The following is a 21016-nucleotide window of genomic DNA, read 5'->3' as shown; positions in this document are numbered from 1 at the left end:
GGCAAGTCAAAATACATTTGTGGAAATCAACATTATGCCACAAATGCTGTCGATTGAGCTCAACTTGTACTAAACCCGGAATATTCCTTTAAGGTTAATCAAGAATATGGGCATTGAAGAATGGGGTGGATTTACAGTAAACACCATCAATGAATGGATTTATTGATAATGAAAATGAATAACTGATGATGAGTTGTTGAACAGGCTGCATTCGATGGGTAGAAACCTTGCCAACTGCTTAAAAGCATTTCTTATGAATGAATGAAAGAACAAATGAATCACTTGCACATGCGTTTTAATTGTATTCTCTCTGACCATATTAAAATATTTATATTTATGGGTGTTCTCTAGGCGGGCACATGCGATTCACAAAATGGGATGCATTTAGGAAAAATGTTTCATGTGTATGGATGTTTTATAGATCTTTCTTAGGAACATTAAGATCATTCTACAAACATTTTCATAAATGAGGACCCAGGTTTAGTTTCTTTACATTTTAGGCCTAAAACATACTCTTAACGTACACTGATAAGCGAAAACATTATGAGCACTCACAGGTGAAGCGAATAATGTTGCTCATCTCCTAACAAAGACCACATGTCAAGGTCTGGGTAGATTAGATGGGAAGTGAACAATCAGTTCTCATAGTCAACGTGTTGAACGCAGGAGAAATGGGCAGGAGTAAAGACCTGAGCGACTTTGACAAGGGCCAAATTGTTATGGCCAGATGACTGGATCAGAGCATCTCTGAAATGGCAAGGCTGGTGGGGTGCTCCCGGTCAGTGGTCCGAGGAGGGACAAACCACAATCTGGCGACAGGTTGTTGGGTGCCCAAGGCTCATCGGTGTGCAAGGGCAACGAAGGCTATCCCATCTGGTCCGAACCGACAGAAAATTTTGATGATGGTTACAGGAGGAATGTGTCACAACACACAGTGCATCGCACCCAGCTGCGTATGGAGCTGCGAAGCCGCAGACCAGTCAGAGTGCCTATGATGACCCTTGTCCACCATCGTAAATGCCTACAATGGGCACGCGAGTGTCGGAACTGGACCTTGGATAAGTGGAAGAAGGTCGCTTGGTCGATGAGCCTTTTCATTTTACATCATGTGGACGGCCGTGTGCATATGCGCTATTTACCTGGGGAAGTGATGGCACCAGGATGCACTGTGGGAAGACGACAAGCCGGTGGAGGGAGTGTGTCGCCTGCTGGGAAACTCAGGGTCCGGCCATTCATGTGGACGTCAATTTGATACGTGCCACCTACCTAAACATCGTTGCAGACCAGGTACACCCCTTCATGACAATGGTATACCCTGATGGCATTGGCCTCTTTCAGCAGGATAATGCACCCTGCCACACTGCACACATTGTTCGGGAATGGTTTGAAGAACATGATGAAGAGCTCAAGGTGTTGCCCTGGCCTCCAAATTCCCCAGATCTCAATCTGATTGAGCATCTATGGGATGTGCTGGACCAACAAGTCTGATCCACGGTGGCTCCATCTCTCAACTTACAGGACTTGAAGGATCTGCTTCTAACGTCTTGGTGCCAGATACCACAGGATACCATCGGAGGTCTTGTAGAGTCCATGCCTCGGCGGGTCGGCGCCATTTTGGCGGCACGCAGAGGACAAACAGCATATTAGGCAGGTGGTCAAAATGTTTTGGCTCATCAGTGTATACACCGATGTTACAGACTCCGAGTGCACCTTTAAGTATGTACGAGACGGCATGCTTGTAAAGTGTTTACCAAGCATTTGTGTCTGTGTTTGTGCACTTGCGCAGAGAACGTTTCTTTCCTTATAGTCTCTGATGCTCAGACACTTTTAGGGAAGATAATAACGTATGTGTATACTGTTAAGTAACACACCTCAACGTTTATTTGTTCTTAGGTCGAAAAGCTGCTTCTTCGTGTCAGAGTGTGCCTAAAACCTGTGCTTTGCTGGAACGTTTCCCAGAGGCTACAAACTGCAAAAGAGGCCAGGTACATATCTGATGCAGGCCTTTAATAGGAGAAGAGAAAAAAACAATTACAGCCAAGTTTGCATTTTCTGAGCTTACTGGTTGTACTTTTAATTTAACTTCCTTTTACAATGCACATTCCCCAAATGGCAAACTGTTAGCTACTGATGATTTTAAGACAGAAAAACATTATTTTTCTCTTTCAGATTAAGTTTTCAGTGATGCGTCCTGGTACGCATGTTTGGCCTCACACTGGTCCTACTAACTGTCGACTGCGCATGCACCTGGGCCTCATCATCCCTCCAAAGGGCTGCAAGATCCGCTGTACCAACCAAACCAGGTCAGTTAACCACAGAAACACACATGTGCACATAGATTCGAATTACTTTCCGTTTTGAAACTTTGCAAAGCCATTCAACATCTGACACTCGGTGCGCTGCCCTCATACATTTTAAAACAGACTGAAAGTAACTTATAAAAATAGAAGCAAGTAAGTCATACGGGTTTGGTACATCATGAGGGCGAGTAAATCTCTTTAATAATATCGTGGTTAATTTGTGCTATAAATGTTAATTGTGTTTCAGGGAGTGGGAAGAAGGAAAGGTGTTAATATTTGACGACTCGTTTGAGCATGAAGTCTGGCAGGAGGCAGATAGCTACAGACTCATCTTCATAGTGGATGTCTGGCACCCACAACTCACCCAAGTGCAGAGGCAGACCCTGTCACCTATATAAAGCAATCGTCCAATCAAAGTGACTTAAAGAAGGTCAGCAGCCAACCAGAGTGACTGATTTAATGCTCTCAGCCATGCACAGGCTTCATAATCCACAGCCATCTATTCTGCTGTCCTGTGGTAATACAAGGCAATATGAATGTATAATGTTTATGTGCAAGTATCATAATCATCTTTTGATAATTATGATTAATATAAGTGAGTTTTTAAGAACATAATGAATGGAAGTTCAAGGTTTTTAAGGAGAGTTCAGCTGTGACGTTGATTGAATATTTTATGGTCTGAAATAGAGTTGGTACACTGTCTTTTAGGGCTCAACTATAAAGTTTAATAAACTAGTTTATGGTTAAAAAGTAAATTGAGATATACTATGTAGATTTGGCTAGATTTGAAGGTTAGGTTTATGAGTTCAAATATAGCTCAATGGGACACAAGTTATGGGACCATTTAAGAAATAAGAGTGTGACAGAATTAGTTTTGCATTTGCAGTTTGTTACTGAAAAGAAGACACTAGTTACATTTTATATTATAGATATCATGTGATTGAACATTGCACTGTATGTTGTGTGTGTGTGTGTGTGAGAGAGAGAGAGCAGTTGATAAAATAGTGTATGCACAAGCCATGAGTACAAATCTTTCACTTTTTCAGTGCCTTTTCCTGTGTAGGGCAGCCTTGAAAGGGTATGTGTACCTGGGTGAATCTCACGAAGCCTGTCAAGAACACGTCCAGGTCATATTTGACCCCAGAATCGAAAGAAATACATTTATATTTTGCTTAAAGAAAATGAAGCCTGTTTAAGATTGACATTATTTTCATGACAATTAAGCACATCCCACCTAACTGTCATTAATGTAATGTGAAAAAATAAGGAAATATAACATTATTCATCATGATATGTTTTACTGCTTGTACAGTAAAAAATAAAATAAAAAAAATTAAAAAATACAGTACTAGTACCAGTAATGAGAAACTAACGAGAATCACTATTGAATCATTAGAATTACAAAAAAATTATTTCACAAATGTGAAAAATATTAAAAGGAATATTCCAGGTTCAACACAAGTTGAGCTCATTCGACAGCATTTGTTGCAAAATGTTGATTACCACAAAAATTTAATTTGACTCGTCCCTCCTCTTCTTTAAAAAAAAGGAAAAATAAAGGTTCAGTCAGGCATTTACAATGGAAGTGAATGGGGCCAATTGTTGGAGGGTTGAAAATCAGAAATGTGAAGCTTAAATCTTTATAAAAGCACTTGCATTAATACTTCTGTTAAAACTCATGCATTATTTGAGCTGTAAAGTTGTTTAAATCATCATTTCTACAGTAATTTTAGGGTTAGTTGACTATATCGTCATGGCAACAAAGTTGTAAAATTGGCGATTTTATCACACTAAAATTGTGTTTGCACGCATATTGTTTTTATCTTGTGGCTATTCTTTTGAAACTGAGTATTTTAATGTTTACAGATTGGCCCACATTCACTTCCATTGTAAGTGTCTCACTGTAACCCAATATTTTTTTTTTTTTTTTTTTTTTTTTTTTTAAGGAGGGGCAAGTCAAAAAAATTTTTTGTGGTAATCAGTATTATGCCACAAATGCTGTCGATTGAGCTCAACTTGTACTAAACCCAGAATATTCCTTTAATGGTCATAAAATAAGGCTTCATTGTGCTTTATGCTAAATTTAAAAAAAATGTTTAGGTCACATTTCACCCAGAAAAACATAAGTGAGATTCACCCACAGCACCCCAATCTTGTTACACTACAAAATGTAGATGTGACTTTTGTATAAAGTTAAATGTTTACATGATTTCAACATGCCAAAATGTTGTATTTTTGTGGGAATAACTTAATTCTGATGCATCTGAAAAGAATTTCAGTCCATATTAAAATGTTGATTTTTCACATGGAAATTAAATCTTGCCATTTTTATAATTAAATAAAATAATTAAATACAAATTTAAAAGACACTAATACAGACTTTTTTGTATTAAAGAAATTAATCAAAAAAGTATTTTTGTTCAAATGCACTTTTGGTTCCAGTGTACACAGGACTGTAGTTATAGATCAATGCCTTCTGTTCTTCCTCCGTACTGGCAAAGCTATGGAAACTCTTCCTCGCTGTAAAGGCAAAAAGATAAACGAGGGGAAAAAATATTAGCTTCTGAAGGGTCTGAATTTTTAATTTGTTCATTTATTGCTTTTATCTTAGTAAAGGGACAGCCAAAAATGATTTACTCACCCTCATGCCATCCCTTTATTCAGCAGAACAAAAATTATGATTTTTAGAAGAATATTTCAGCTCTGTAGGTCCATACAATGCAAGTGAATGGGTACCAATACTTTCAAGCTCCAAACGCACATAAAGGAAGTATAAAAGTAATCCATATGACTCCAGTGGTTTAATCCAAATCTTCAGAAGTGATATGATAGGTGTGGGTGAGAAACAGATCAATATTTAAGTCCTTTTTTTACTATAAATCTCTACTTTCACTTTCACATTCTTCTTCTTTTGTTTTTGGCCATTTGCATTCTTCATGCATGTCACCACCTACTGGGCCGGGAGGAGAATACATAGTAAAAAAAATACTTAAATATTGATCTGTTTCTCACCCACACCTATCATGTCGCTTCTGGAGAAATGGATTAAACCACTGGAGTCTAGTGGATTACTTTTATGCTGCTTTTATTTGATTTTGGAGCTTCAAAAGTTTGGTATCCATTCACCTGCACTGAACTTACAGCGCTGAAATATTCTTTTAAAAATCTTTGTGTTCTGCAGAAGAAGGGAAATCATACACACCTGGGATGGCATGAGGGTGGGTAAATGATGAGAGAATTTTTGGGTGAACTATCCCTTTAAGATGTCAAATGGCAAATCAACATTATTGCCAACTGGTAAAGACTTCTCCAGGTCCTATTTCTTCAAAATCAAATGAGAAAGATTAAGACATTGCAACCAATTTCTAGCAACATAAAGACTTTTTCACATTGTGACTTTCTTGTGAACTGAGCACATTGTCCTCCTAAATTTTAATTACTGTGATTCAAAGAAGTCTTAATGGTCCTACAACTAGGCTTCATTTATTGTATTTTTTTAAATTCAAAATATAATTTCATATTCATTTTTTCTTTTGATATTGGGGTGAAATATAACCTAGATATTTAATGCAGGGTCTATGACCAGGATACAATACTGCTAAGGTATGTTCTACCTGTGCATGTTTTAAAGCATTATTATTATCCATACCTTCATTAACAAAAAATTGTGCCATGTAGAAGGTGGTCTTAATGGCTGAAGGCGAGTGGGGAATGTGTGGCCGAGTCCACTCAAAGGCGTTCTTCTCTGGGTGCCACTGAGTGGCGTAGATGGGGAAATCATACGCTGTGTACATGCAGAGAAATAATACATGACTATGTTGCTCATACAAACAATAGAAAGATGCGAATACCACAATATATTTGCTTACTGTATCCACCTGTCTAGTCATTATAGTAAGTTTAATTGCAATGTTATAGTTGTCAGCACTCACCTTCCATTGTGGACACAAACTCATGTTGTCCATCTGTGTTGGTACTCAAGACTCTGTAGAACTTTTTCAGTCGGTCACTCTTAGAAAATCTCTAAAACAAACATTTTAAATTGATCATTTTCACCAATTGGATGGGGGAAATACTTTTGGGTCATATAATATTCCCAGTAAAGACTAAATTAATAGAAGTATTCTAAAGTGTGATATGTTAGGCAGTGATTTGCTTTGTTTTGTACATTACAAATTTAACATACACTGTAAAAATGTCCATTCTATAAATAATGACATTTGTCTAAGAAATAAAGCTTTATTTACTGTCACCACCTAAACATGTTTACAGTGCACTGTGTTGGTTTTTCATGCAAGTCAGAGGTTATGCATTGAGATTTACATATACATTGATAATAGATTTAAACATTTAATTCAGTTAATACACTCCAAACAATAAATACATGTATTATTTTTAATAATTTAATTTAAAATGTAAATATTACATCACTTCATTAATAATACAATTAAATTAAATTAAAATGTAAATATTTAATTTATAATAAAATTACATTAAAATTAAATGATGAAATAAGTTCACTGTTTTTATTATACTCAACACTTATATTTTAATAATTATGTTTATGTAAGCCTTCGTAACACTACAGACAATGTTATACATTGCATAACAGTATTATAACATTATTATATAATGTTTTACAATGCAATGAATACATTACATTGAAATTATGATATAAGTTCACTTTTTTTTTTATTAAACTCAACACTTTTTTATTTTTTTGTGTGGATTTTTCCCCTTTTTTCTCCCCAATTTGGAATGCCCAATTCCCAATGTGCTTTTTATGTCCTCATGGTGGCGTAGTGATTCGCCTCAATCCGGATGGCGGAGGACGAATCTCAGTTGCCTCCACGTCTGAGACCGTCAACCCGCGCATCTTATCACGTGGCTTGTTGAGCGCGTTGGAGGCTTCGCGCCATCCACCGTGGCAACAACGCTCAACTCACCACGCACCCCACCGAGAACGAACCACATTATAGCGATCATGAGAAGGTTACCCCATGTGACTCTACCCACCCTAGCAACCGGGCCAATTTGGTTGCTTAGGAGACCTGGCAGGAGTCACTCAGCACGCCCTGGGATTCGAACTAGCGAACTCCAGGGGTGGTAGCCAGTGTCTTTTACCACTGAGCTATCCAGGCCCCCAACACTTATATTTTAATATTTATGGTTATGTAAGCCTTTGTAACAGCAGGAATGGTATTACAGAATATGTTAGAGTGCTGGAATTCATTAGTTACAACTACAGTGCTATTGTCAGTGATAGTTTATAAAGTAGTTATAAAGTAGAATCATTGGTAACACTTTACAAAAAGGTCTATTTGTCAACATTAATTAATGCATTAGGTATCATGAACTAACAATGAATAATATTTGGACAGCTTTTACTAATCTTAGTTAATGTTAATTAATGAAAATACTATTGTTCATTGTTCATGTTAGTTCATAAATCTAATGTTAATGTAACTTAATTTCAACATTTACTAATATATTTTTTAAAATAACTAATTTGTGTTAACTAAGGTAGTTATACAACCTTATTGTAAAGTGTTACTAAGCTTGTTAAACTTAACACTTATATTATAATATAATGGTTTTCTGTTAGCATCACACAATTCTGGCTTAGCATTCTCCATATTCGTTAAGGAATTCAAAGAACTGATTGTTCAATCAACTCTTCAATTGATTAAAAGTTATTGATGGAAGCCTTTTTTACTCCATGAGTTGGTGGAATTAACAGTTGTCAGTTACTACAACAGTGCTACAAGTTATAAAATACTGTAGAATAATTGGTAAAACTTTATAATAAAGGTCATATTAGTTAATGCATTAGGTATCACAAACTAACAAAGTTTTTATTTACAGCATTTATTCATCTTTGTTCATGTTCATTTAGGAAAATACTACTTTTGTTGACAGTTCATGTTAGTGTACAACTTCTAATTTTTAAAATGTATGTTGAAATTAACATTAACCAAGATTAATAAGTGCTGTAAAAGTATTGATCTTCCTTGTGTTATCTAATGTTAATAAATACAACCTTCATGTAAAGTGTTACCGAATCATTTGATTTCATAAATGATGTTTGTTGAGCAGTAATACAGTTAATAGTAATGTTACAGTAATATTTGCTGCAGTACCTCTGTAGTAATACTCCATTTGTGAGAGTTCTCTGTGAGCGGTTCTGTTGCCAAAGATTTCATGAGTTCTTCAGGAAAGTCTTTGAACAATCTGCCATCTTTGATTTCTAAATATCATTGAAAAATACAATTAAGTATTTATAATGATGACAACATTTTGCAAGGATTAAATAAGCATACAGAACTTCAGAAAATGGATGGGTATTGATGAATATTTTTCATTCGATTCAGATTCATTTGGGTATCTTTGAGTTAAAATTTCTATTTTGATTACATATGAAAATGTTCCCGCTTAGCTAATGCTGCTAATTATACAGGGGACCTTCTTAAAACATTATAAAAAAATACTGATTTTAAAATGTTTTATTTTTCACACATTTTGGCCTCATTTTAGCTTTTTTGAAAAATGTACAAATTCCATGTATTCCATTAATGATTGTGATGTCTTGAAATTGTACATATTTGACATTTGCTACATGTCTATTGTTTACATGCAACATTTTTTCTATTTGCAAGTACTTGCACTGACCTGTAGAGCAAATTCAAAAATGGTACTGTCTCTTTAAGAAACCTGGCAGTTCAGCAAAGGTCTTAAAGAAGTGTTTTGGTTGAAGTACATTAACGAGAGGAGTCACATGGTTTCTTTAGCGCATCCGTGCTATGTGTGATTACATTTTTATTTATCAACAATGGACTGTAAATAACAGAAAAGGTTTTAAAAGAGACATTGTTTAATGACAAATGGATTGCGTTGATCTCGTATTTGGACACGCATAAAACGAAACTTTTACTCTCAACACGCAGTGACAGGATATTGGTGCTGAACGGCACTGGGTGAGTGAAATCTTGTGATTTGCCAGCCAGTTGCTAATCACAGAACTTTTTATTTGAATAGGGCAAAATTTGGTTGCATTATGCAAGTGACTTACTCGCATCAATCTTGGGATTTAAGAATCGATATCTGGATCATTCAAAGGAAGAACACGATGCATGGGGAAATATTTTTACACATCCCTACTTCTGAATTAATGTACTGAAAAAGTATGGTACAACCATGGAAAATATCCGGAAGACATTGCCATGGTACATGTTCAAAACAAACAAACAAACAAAAAAAAAAAACTACACAGTGTTATAGTACCAGGGTGCTTTTGGGTTAGTGTTATTTTAGACTGGTACTAAGATGGTAATGCATTTGCATTTAACACTGTAAACATACATTGATATTTATTCCATAGTTCTGTATTATAAAAGAGAGTTACCATCTGTAAAGTCTAATGGCAGGGCAACACCACTGGTGTTTGTGAGGGACAGTAACAATTCTCCACTTGTTAACAGTGTGAGCAGCTCAAATCCTAAACAGGTTCCCCATACAGGGAAATAATCTTCATTGGAGTTGGCCTGTTAACATACACACACACACACACACACACACACATACAGTTACATTGGGGAGTACACGTCAAGCAATTTATACATTTGATATCAATTTTTTTTTACCGGAAAAAGACCATGTTATTTTAGGAATTTTAACATAATGACTCATTAAGAAAAGATCAAAGCACACTTCAATAAGCACACTAAATTGCTGCATTGTATTGTATTACATAAAAACAGTGCTATACAATAAAATGTAATGCACATGTGTGTAAAATAAAAAATCCTCATGACTCAATGAATTTTTCCATTGCTCAGGGGTCCAGGTTCAGTAATATGTCTTTTACAGCTCACAGACATACCATAATATTGGCAATAAACCAATAACGTGTCACCTTTGCTGCTCCATTTGTAATATTGTAATTTAAAATAATTGTTATACATTTTAAATTTCTTTATAGGAAATACAGGTTTATTCTAAGGTAAACAATTTGAGAATAATGGCATGGCATTTCTAAAACTTTAAATTCATTTACTGTAAATGTGTTGGAGCTCAATAGAAAGTCTATTTGTTAAAGTTTAACGTGCACTTCATTTATATAGTATTTTAGAATTCTATTCCATGCTTTAAAAAAAACAGATGCATAAAATGCATGCCATCACCTCACCATACAGTACATGTTTAAAGGGGCTACGTAATGTTTGAAAGTGTACTTTGTCATGCTGATTACTTCATATTCTGCACGTTCAGCATTTGTACACAAACCTGAAGGGCAAGTCTGTAGAAAATGCCAGCTGCTTTGGAATATTCAGATGATTTTAAACTGACTCCACCACCAGGAAACAGAACTCTACAGAGGGAGAGAGAAAACATGTCACAAACCTATACTATGATCAGTTTCATATATATAAAAGACTAAGAATCACTCACCCATTTATGGATTTAAAGAGCTGTGTGTACTCCTCTTCAGACTTGTTGATCCTAAAGACATTTTAACAATAAGTGAATGTATAAGAGAATGCTTATGTTCATTTTTTACATTAAGTCAAAAAGTTTAGCAACGAATATAACTCAAAATGTAAAAAAATCAGGCATGTCTTAATGGGAGAGCGGGACTAGTTGTCACAATTTGCAAATATTTCTTAGGGTAGATCTGGTATTTTTGAAAGTCATTTTCTGAATAGGCACATTGTACCTTAAAATCTTGACTACAAAACAGTTAATATACATTTCCAATGTTATTGGCCAGGAAGAAGCTACAGTTCATTTACAGCAATGGCGGGGTGATGCTGCCGCTTTTTATGGGCTAAGCTGTCACAACGGGAAACACTGTTAATAATTAAATTCTTTTAACTACTATTTTCTAACTTAAGAAAAAAAGTTAAGAACATGTTGTATTCCCAAAAGCATTTCTTAAGAACGGAGATAAGATAGGGAATTCACTTATGAACATTCTTACTAACTTATTTATCCTAAGGGGCCAGTTGCATAAACATAGCCGTTACCTAAGACTTCGTCTAACAATTAGTCTGACTAGCTAAAGATGCCATAGAAAACCTGTTGCATAAAACAAGCTCACAGCTGTCTTTAGTAAGACAGTCTAATCCGCATTACATTGTGGGAAAAGACACTGAACAGCTTAAAAAATGTCCGACAGTGGACGCTCAGTACAGTTCTCTTTCAAACATACGTTTCAGTGTCTCATTATGGGATACGCCCCTTCCGAGTATTCCTAGAAGCCCTATTACTTTACGCCAGCCCTTATTGGCTGGCAGAAGTGACGCTTATGTCTGGAAGAGGCCTCGCTTCCCAGTATAAAAGGGGTGATATAGCATCATTACATTATTTAAATACCTCTTCTCGCTTCACTTCAGAAGCCTGGATTGTCGTTCAGATAGCCATCGACTGGTCTCCACACTGGTTGCTGATTGATAATCCCGGAATGGAGTTTCTGTGTCGATTTACAGGCCACCGTGCCGTTTTTGATTTATTCCAACAATCTGCACTCCAGCTCATTGAGGAATTCCTTAGCACTCCAGCTAAATGGCTGCAGCAATGCAGAGTACTTTGGCTAGCGTGGGGACTCTTCGTGACTTTACACTTGCGGGAATAATATTTCTTGCAGAGACGCACACCAGGTCTGCTCTGCCTGTCTTGGGTTGAAACATGCCCAAGCAGTGATCGATAATCCCGGATCGTGTGAGCACTGTGCACGCTTCAGCATGCTTTGGCTACCACCCCACAGGTGTCCATTCCTGTAGAGCTGCCCACCATGGCAGCTTTGACATGGGGTGAACAAGAAGAGGCGTTGGATTCCGAGGATGAGGGGCAGTCGGATTTTCTCCACTCCGAGGAGGAAGACAATTTTGAGGACTCCCTTTTCCTTCCCCCTGCGCAACCGCCACAACCATCGGCTGCAGCGGGAACCATGGAAGAAGCGGGCTGGAAACCATCCTCTCCACTTCTCGGCATTGATCTGCAAGATGTGTGCAAACACGCAGCAGAGAAACTAAATATTCCATGGCTGACTGTGGTAGCGGAGGCTGCAAAGTCTCACTATGAGGGCAAAAGTCTGCCGAGACAGCTTCTTCCTATATTCCCAGAGCTGCTGGAGGAGGTTGCAGTCACCTGGAAGGATAAACCCTTTACCAGTTAAGTGCCCATTCTGGGGGGATTCGCGCTCGATGTGGAAGGAGGGTCTTCTCCGCATGCCTTCAACAGATCCTTTAGTAGCAACGCATCTGCACCCCAGGCACACGGCGGCTGCAAATCCGACGTTGCCATCCTAAGCTGACCATTTCCAGTCAAAGATGACAAAGCGTTAGGGGTTTGAACACGATCTCTATGTTAACTGCATACGCTTGGAGCTGCAGGATGAGGTGTCTGCCGTGCCAGGCCAGGCACAATGGGATGAGATTTGTGTGGTCCCTGATCTCTCTCTCTGTCTGCAGAGATGTGCTGTTCAAGCTGCAGGTAAAGCCATGGCCACAATGGTGATAAAGGAGGGAGCAAGATGGTTGAATTTGGCTGATTTTCGACAGGGAGAAAGAGGCTATTTTGGATGAACCGGTGGTTTCAGAGGGTATATTTGGTTCGGCTCTGACACAGATGCAGAAGAGGTGCAAGGAAAAGAAGAGGGATGATGAAGCTTTGCAGCTCTGTCTACCCATAAAAACACAGACTGCAACCCTTCCACCACCTCAGCAAACTTTCGCTCAAGTCACAGCTCGTCTACCTCCTAGTTATCGCTTTCCTAAATGGTAGAGGTCACATGTGAGTGCAGTGGGTCAGAGTGGAGTTCCAGTGCAAAAGAGTATTTGGCCCAGGAAGAACTATCCACCTGCTCCAGCTCAGACGGAGCAGCCAGCTCCTCATCCCAATAAGGGAGTGAGGAGGAAGAAGGCACCCTGATGGTTCTTTCCAGTTGTTCTGTGTGGCAAACAGAGGCCCGGGCAATGGGATGCAGAGCAGTGAAGAGGATGAGAGATGGTGCAAAAAATTTTGAAAAATACATTAGCAGAACATATTATAACACCACCTCGGGGAGTCACCACTCCCTTAGTGGTGGTGAGCCACTTAGACTCTGTCTGAGCGCTAAGTGTTAATGCATGTGCAGTGCAGAGCCCAAGCTCATTCATGTCTCAGCCACAAGATGGCATCAGAGCACTACATATATAAGCAATTGGCGAGCATGTACAAAGTCCCGCTGGGTATTGAGGACGATACAGTTCTGGTACAGACTGCAATTTGTTGCCCGTCCCCCGCAATTCAGAGGGATAATTCACTCTCATGTATGGGGGGCATCAGTTCACGTTCTTCAAGAGGAAATTTCCTCCATGCTGAACAAAAAACAATAAGAGTGTTCACACCCAAGCAAAGCCAGAGTGGTTTTTATTCAAGATACTTTCTCGTTCCAAAGAAAGGAACTAGGGCTCTCCATCCCATATTAGATCTACGAGCATTGAACAAGTATCTAAGAAAGTACAAATTTCCTTTCGCACATGCTTCAGACTTTTGGGGTTAATGGCCTCTGCTCTGATAGTCATTCCACTAGGCCGATTATTCATGAGAGTTTCAACACTAGGTAGCCTCTCTGGGATTGGACCCGTTACGTCACTCTCGGGTGACATCGATATCAGTTCTGGCATTGCACCATTGAAGACACCCATAATTTTTTATTCAAGGGGTCCCCATGGGTGTTATTCAGGCCAGAAATGTCATTACGAGGGACACTTCACTGTCCGGTTGGGGGGCACTCACGAGGGCAGAATAATAAATGGGATATGGGGTCGACATTTGACCAATCACCATATAAATTTACTGGAAATGCTGGTGGTTTTCTTAAACCTTGAACATTTTCTCCCCTTATTGGAAGGGCATCATGTTCTTGTGAGAACGGACACTACTACAGTGGTAGCGTATATAACTGACAAGGAGGTCTCAGATCGCTTCTTCTGCACACATTGGCATTCAAACTGATTTTGTGGGGCAATGCCCACTTCTTATCCCTGAGAGCGACACACGTACAGGGTATTATGAAGCGGGGTGCAGATTTGCTGTCGAGGGGCAATCCTCTTTACGGGGTGTGGAGACTGAACAAAGAAGTATTCCAGCACATTTTGAGCCAGTTTGGCAGAGTGACAGTGGATCTGTTCACATCTTGAGAGAATGCTCAGTGCCCTCTGTTCTTTTCTCTGTAGGATCAGAGTGCACTGCTGGGAATAGATGTGCTGGCGCACGAGTGGCCTCATATTCTCCTCTATGCTTTCCCGCCGATAGTGTTGATATTTCCAACCCTCTCCAGAGTGAGAGAGGAGGGATTGAGAATGATATTAATAGCTCCACACTGGCCAGGGAAGTATTGGCTGGCGGAGATCATACATATGCTATACGAACAACTGTGGCCTCTTCTGCTGCAGAGAGACCTGTTGTCGCAGACACGGGGAGATTTTCCATCCTCATCCAGAGCGCCTGGCACTGTGGGCCTGGCCCGTGAGTGGTTCAATTTGAACACAACTGGGTTGCCCCATAGTGTTATTAGGACTATACAGAATGCTAGAGCATCATCTACAAGATCTTTGTACTGGTGTAAATGGGGCGTGTTTGAGCATTGGTGTGCAGATAAACATGAGATTCCCTATCAATGCTCAGTGGTGGGTATACTATAATTTCTACAAGAATTGATAGATAAGGGGAAAGAGTTTTCAACCATAAAAGTGTTTCTGGCTGCTATATTAGCATGTCATATAGGCTTTGATGGCAATACAGTAGGGCATCATCCTTTAGTGTGCCACTTTATGAAGGGTGCGCGTCACGCTCTCCCAATTTTTAAACCGCTCTCTACCTCCTGGGATTTCGCGTTGGTGCTTGATGTTATTTCAGGGCCTCCATTTGAGCCATTGGACAAAGTTGATTTCAAGATTCATGGCACTATTGTTAGCATTGACTTCAGCAAACAAGTCAGTGAGATACACGCACGTTCTGTACATTCTGTGTGTATGCAATTTATGCCAGGGGATGCAGGGGTTTCATGCACAAAGTTTTTCAATCTATTGTTCCTCTAGAACTTAGGGATTTTTGTCCTCCACCCTTTGCTTCGTTAGAGCAGCAAAGGATGAATACATTATGCTCAGTGCGTGCTTTCCACATCTATACAGAGAGGACTGAGAAATTCAGGGAGAGTGATCAGCTGTTTGTTTCCCGGGTGAAACCGTGCACGGGAAATCCGATCACCAAACAGTGCTATCGCATTGGATAGTGGAAGCTATTTCTTTGGCATCTTCCAGTAAGAGTCTTATTATCCCATCTGGGTTGTGTACACATTCTACAAGGGGAATGTCTACATCGTGGGCTCTCTTTAAAGGGGTTACGATACAAGATATTTGTGAAGCGGTGAGCTGGTCTTCACTGCACACATTTGCAAGGTTTTATAAATTGGATATTACAGCACAGACTTTAGCGCATGCTGTACTGAGCATTGGCTTTTGAGTCTGCCAGGACTCTTCCAGCCCTGGACAGTTATGATGGATGGCAGAGGGATTCGGAACAGGCTGTCTGGTAATACAGGAGTTAGGATATCCCATAGTGAGACACTGAAACGTATGCTTGAAAGAGAACTACAGGTTACTTGTGTAACACCGGTTCTCTGATAGCATTAAGTGAGGTGTCTCACCAGATCACCCTCCTTGCTGTGTGAAGCGAGGAAGAGGTGTGCTTTTTTTGAATAAATGTAATGATGCTGTGTCACCTCTTTTATCCTAGGAAGCGAGGCCTCCTCCAGACACAAGCGTAATGTAATAGGGCTTCTAGGAATACGTGGAAGGGGCGTATCCCATAGTGAGACACCTCACTTAATGCTATCGGAGAACCCGGGTTACACAAGTGACCTATAGTTTTCATTTGCTGAAAATATTTGCGTATTAGAGGAATACAATGCTTCAAAATTGATTCTAATGAACAAATTTAGTGATTTTGACTCTAACAAAAAACAAACAACATTTTGTTACCATCGTAGAAGTCAAATCTTCTACAAATCTCAACTCAAGCACCTTTCAGCCCTCAACTGAAGCACCCACCGTCTCAGCTAACACTTATTTCCCATGGCAACATAGAATGTAAACAAAAGTTAGCCTGGGAGTCTGCATTTTGGTCTTAAATTAGACTGATCTAATTTTTATGCAATTGACTGAAAAAGTTAAGACCAAAACTGACCATGCAGGGGGGGGCTCTGTAGTGCCCCCTAGAAAATGGGCATGTGAGGGGGGCACTGGTGCACCACCATTTTCACCTCCAGTCACCAAAATTGGTACATATATATAGTTCTCATCAAGCCGAACAGCTTTCACACTCATAGTCATTAGCGTTACCTAACAGGAAGTTGGCCATTTTGGATTTTCTGAAAATCACAGGCTCTGAACTTTTAAATACTCCTCCTAGGGGATTCGTGTGACTGGCACCAATTTGTGCAACATCATGCCAAGACATTGTAGATGCTAAATTGTGAACGGATTTTTGATATTTTGAACGGTCGCCATGGTGAAGCAATACATTTATGGCGAAAAATGGAAAACAGGAAGTGCCTTGTATCTTGATGAAAATGTAGCTGTATGTTCGGTAATGGGGGCTGATCACATGGATGCGGCTATTATGGTCACGGTCATAGCGCCACCAACTGGAAGCAGGAAGTATGGCACTTTTAACATACTTTGAAATAGCTCTCTTATGTTTACATGAATTGCTTAAATTGTTTAGAATAATGTCAAGACACTGCTGATGTAAAATTGTCAAGGGATATTTGATATCTTAAATAGTGTTGCCATTGCATCGCATTAATTGTTAGTATTCCTTTCTTCCTATATTTGGTTGTTAATGAGGCACTTGGCATGCTTAAAATTTCACACACAGTCGTTGGCCATTAGGACTGGGCAAAAGTTCATGCATGGGGGCTCTGTAGCACCCCCTTTAAAATAGGCATGTAAGACGGCCTCTGTAGCACTCCCGTTTTCACCTACAGTCAACAAAATTGGTAAATATAGAGTTCTCATCAAGCCAGACAACATAATTATAATAATTAGCTCTGCCCAGCAGGAAGTGAGCCATTTTGGATTTGTTGAATTTTGAAATACTCCTAAAGATTCATGAGACTGTCACCATATTTAGTCAACATTATGCAAAGACATTGAAGATGCTAAATTGTGACCAGATTTTTGATATATCAAATGGTGAAAACAGGAAGTGTCTCCTATTTTTTGTATGCGATATGTGATTTAGATCAAAATTGAGATGTACTAGATGTGACAAAATTGAGATGTATTAGTCTTGGGGGCTAATCACATGGATGTGACAATTTTAGATCATGGTCATAGCACCACCTGGCAGCAGGAAGTGTGGCTCTTACAACGGACTTTAAAGTAATCCTCTTATATTTACCCAAATTACTTCAAAATTGTTTAGAATAATGTCAAATGCATGTGTCCACCTTGCATTGTTTTCCGAAAGCCACCTGTGTCGGAGTGAAACTGCACACTGTTCCTTTAAGGATCCGCACAAAGGTTTGTCCTTTGTGTACATGTTTTGGTGGATAAGAACAGCGATTGGAGGAAAGAGAAGAAACAACAAAGGGTATGATTTCAACAGTGCTTTTCACTACAAAGTGTGGCCTACATCATATCTTGAGTTAAAGTGCAGTGGTGTGAGTTGGAAGGAACTTCAAGCCGAAGAGCTTCAGACCTACCTATTCTATTTTCTCTCTTGTTTGACTCTCCCTCTGTGTTCCTGTCCCAACTCACCATAAGGTACATGCAAACGCTCCAGACCCAGTGTACACAATTCACATACACCCAATGTAACTGAACTCTCTTTCACACTCTTTCATACATTTACACACAAATATTTTTTTTGTTTGTTTGTATTATTAGTTGTGAATTGCTGTTAATGATCGTTTTTTTTCCTTTTATTTGTGTGATATTTGAGGAGTTATTGGTCTTTGTTTTTCTAAAATAGTATTGTTTTGCTGTATTTACTGACAAATACATTCTGAAAACTGAATCCGCTTATCATATTGTGATTTCATTCAATATACTCTCAATGCATTCGTCCTAAAATTTTCTTAACTGGTGGCTTTTAGAGCTATCTGTGGCAAGGTTGTTTTTTTTGACAGTCTCAACCTGTCTGGCGCCCGAATATTTTAATTCAGTTTATTTCATTGAGCTGAATTATTAGTTTAAATTTCTTTTGGGTGCTGCCATCATTACAGAGTAGCGCCCAAACAGGGACAAAACGTGATCATTTGAAACTTGGACATTTTTTCCATTTAAACTTAAACATTAACTTGTTGGCACCTAAAAACTGTGTGTGTGAACTGTTGGGGGGGGGGGGAAAGTAACTGTGAACTCTGATTTCTGTGGGAATTTGTTGTTCTTGATTTAAACCAAACACTTGGACTGAACATTTGGGGAAAACAAACAAACCTGAATTTAATTTGAACATGGACACTTGAGAAGCTTCAGGACATTCAAACTCTCATTCATTTATTATTGTTAACATAAACCCTTTGTGATTTGACTTGTGAATTGTGAACATAGAAAAGAAAAACATTTGTGAATTTAAGGTATGTGTCTTGTGTAACCTGTGAATTTAACCTGAACCATTGATTATTCAACCTGTGGGCTGTGGAACTGAAATATTCTGCTCTGTGGGGGGAAAAAAATATTGGGTTGAACATTTGATAACCGCTCCTTTAAAGATCCACCACTACCTAAAATGGCCACTTGTTAGATTGCCAGTTGGCAATAATAAAGGTAAGAGTGCCATAAGGGGAGGAGAGATTTCAGACTGGGGTGAGGTGAAGTTGAGGTGTGCCAAGCTGATGCAAGGAGAAAGTTAGATTTTTTTGTACCGTGTTGTGGATAAGGAACGTGATTGGAGGAGAGAAACAACAAAGGGACTAATCTGACATTGCTCATCACCAAAGAGTGAGGCCTGGATTTCATAGCCATTCATTGCACTTCTTGAGTAAAGTGGGGTGGCATGAGTTCAGAGGATCTGCAACCGCCGAAGAGCTCCATGGTCTATGTGTGACGGAAAATTAAAGGTCTAAAGTGGAAGTGTCAGGTGATTCCTTGGATCTTCGGACCTACCCGTATTCCCTTTTGTTGGACTCTCACTCTGCGTTCCTGCAGCACTGCCCACAGTCACCATACAGGTACATGCAAACTCTCCGGGACCCAGCGTGCACCATTCACAAACTCTCCTACGTGCCTGGGGCCGGTTGCCCCAGCTATACGTATGTTACAACTTAGCCTAGTTGTGGCGTAAATGTGCACTAAGTCACAATTTAGCATTGCACCATTAAACTTAGGTAGGACGTAACCCTACATATAAACTAAACATTTACGGAAGACTCCGACCAGGAGTAACGGATGTAATAAAAAAAGCAGAATGACATCAATGAGCTCATGTTTTGGTTGACAGGCTTCAGTCCTCTCGACATGTATACGATGGTGTTGGCAATTACACTCATTTACATTTACGGGAGAAAACATTACGTAAAAAACGTACTACTTCAGCATGAAACCGATCTAACGGTGCACTTTCCTGTGTACTCCGCCCGGTGTCAAGTTTCAACATATACGAAATAGATATTAAAATGCAATAAATGTCTATTTTTATTCTGTTGCTATTTATGTGTTAACGATTATTGCTGTTCTTTTTTGTGTATGAGTCTTTGACTCCTTGCCTTTTGTTTACCGTTTTCCTTGAGCTAATTGAACAAAATACTTATGCTTTGAAAATGTTGTGAATTTATTTAAAATACATATACTGCACTTAATTACATTTATTTAAAAAAAAAACAAAAAAACATTGTAACTGGTGGCTTTGAGAGCTATCTGGGATTAAAGTATTAATTTTTGACAGGCCCAACCCAGTTTGGCACCCAAATTTTATTTAAAATTATTAATTTAAATTTAGTTTGGGGGCCGCCACCGATACACACCGGGTGAAAATGGGCCCATGGTGCTTGGGGCCTTAAGTGATTTTAAATTGGTCATTTTTATTGATCATTTTTATGTAAGCACTTTTAATTACTAACAAGTATGAAATATGCTATATAAATAAACTTGCCTTGCCTATAACAAAAATAAGAAGCTGAAATTTAAAATAGGAAGAAACACACAGTATTAGCTATAATGCATATAGTCATTGTGACAAAATAGCCCTGGTCTTCCTTATATGGTAATAATCATGAATATGAAGTTAGATTTTAAAGGTAAAATAAACTCACATCACAGGCACCACACGAGCACCGGCTGACTCCAGGAACTTCACGTATGACGCCGCAATATAAGCGTTTTTACCGGGCTGTGGATCAAACACCTCCTGTGCAAGAACACCTTCACAAGACAGTCACACATTTACATCATTGAATATGTAATTCGCACTTTTAGATCATTGAATATGTAATGAGAATACATTCAAACCCCAGTAAACACAATATGTAATGCCGTTTTGCAACTCACCAATTATAGGTCTTTCATTTGTTTTGATTTGTGCTCCGAAATGAGTAGAAAATACGCTACTGATAATTGTTAAAAGGCACAGGCAGATGTAACCCATGTTTTCGTTGAGTTCGACTAGTTGCGTCTCTCCAAATGGACAACGCTTGTTGTGTTCCGCGTATGTGACGTCAAGTGGTCACG

At 38.9% G+C, this 21016-nt stretch overlaps 2 protein-coding genes across 3 annotated transcripts in view; one reads left to right on the top strand and one right to left on the bottom strand.

The window, feature by feature from the left end:
- unm_hu7910 (un-named hu7910) overlaps positions 1-3121 on the top strand; it is a 43527-nt gene extending 40406 nt beyond the window's left edge. Inside the window, exons 15-17 of the mRNA XM_051672203.1 lie at positions 1894-1985; positions 2170-2303; positions 2548-3121. Coding sequence (XP_051528163.1) covers positions 1894-1985; positions 2170-2303; positions 2548-2698 — 377 coding nt within the window. The 3' untranslated portion in view covers positions 2699-3121. The remainder of the gene's footprint in view (positions 1-1893; positions 1986-2169; positions 2304-2547) is intronic.
- Positions 3122-4593: 1472 nt separating this feature from the next.
- ggh (gamma-glutamyl hydrolase (conjugase, folylpolygammaglutamyl hydrolase)) lies at positions 4594-21016 on the bottom strand. 2 transcript variants are annotated; one of them, XM_051675724.1, is made up of 9 exons: positions 20837-20995; positions 20602-20710; positions 10749-10799; positions 10584-10668; positions 9703-9841; positions 8441-8547; positions 6233-6323; positions 5950-6084; positions 4594-4820 (listed from the first exon to the last, which is right to left on the bottom strand). In XM_051675724.1, the coding sequence occupies exons 1-9, from the start codon at positions 20931-20933 to the stop codon at positions 4699-4701; spliced, it is 936 nt and encodes a 311-aa protein (XP_051531684.1). In that variant the 5' UTR covers positions 20934-20995; the 3' UTR covers positions 4594-4698. The 2 variants fall into 2 exon arrangements, with proteins under 2 accessions (XP_051531684.1, XP_051531594.1); XM_051675634.1 differs by lacking the exon at positions 4594-4820 and having other exon boundaries at positions 5085-6084; positions 20837-21016.

Source organism: Myxocyprinus asiaticus, chromosome 1 (assembly GCF_019703515.2).
Source record: "Myxocyprinus asiaticus isolate MX2 ecotype Aquarium Trade chromosome 1, UBuf_Myxa_2, whole genome shotgun sequence".
NCBI classification, from domain to species: domain Eukaryota; kingdom Metazoa; phylum Chordata; class Actinopteri; order Cypriniformes; family Catostomidae; genus Myxocyprinus; species Myxocyprinus asiaticus.
This window is presented reverse-complemented; position numbering and strand designations above follow the sequence as displayed.

What these genes read in the sequence shown, in the direction of transcription:
- ggh (XM_051675634.1), bottom strand. Translation starts at nt 20,933, where the DNA reads ATGGGTTACATCTGCCTGTGCCTTTTAACAATTATCAGTAGCGTATTT. An exon ending in GCTCGTGTGGTGCCTGTGAT is followed by an intron (nt 10,800 to 20,601) that starts GTGAGTTTATTT and finishes AAATGTCTTTAG; the next exon opens with GATCAACAAGTCTGAAGAGG. An exon ending in TCTACAGACTTGCCCTTCAG is followed by an intron (nt 9,842 to 10,583) that starts GTTTGTGTACAA and finishes GTATGTTAACAG; the next exon opens with GCCAACTCCAATGAAGATTA.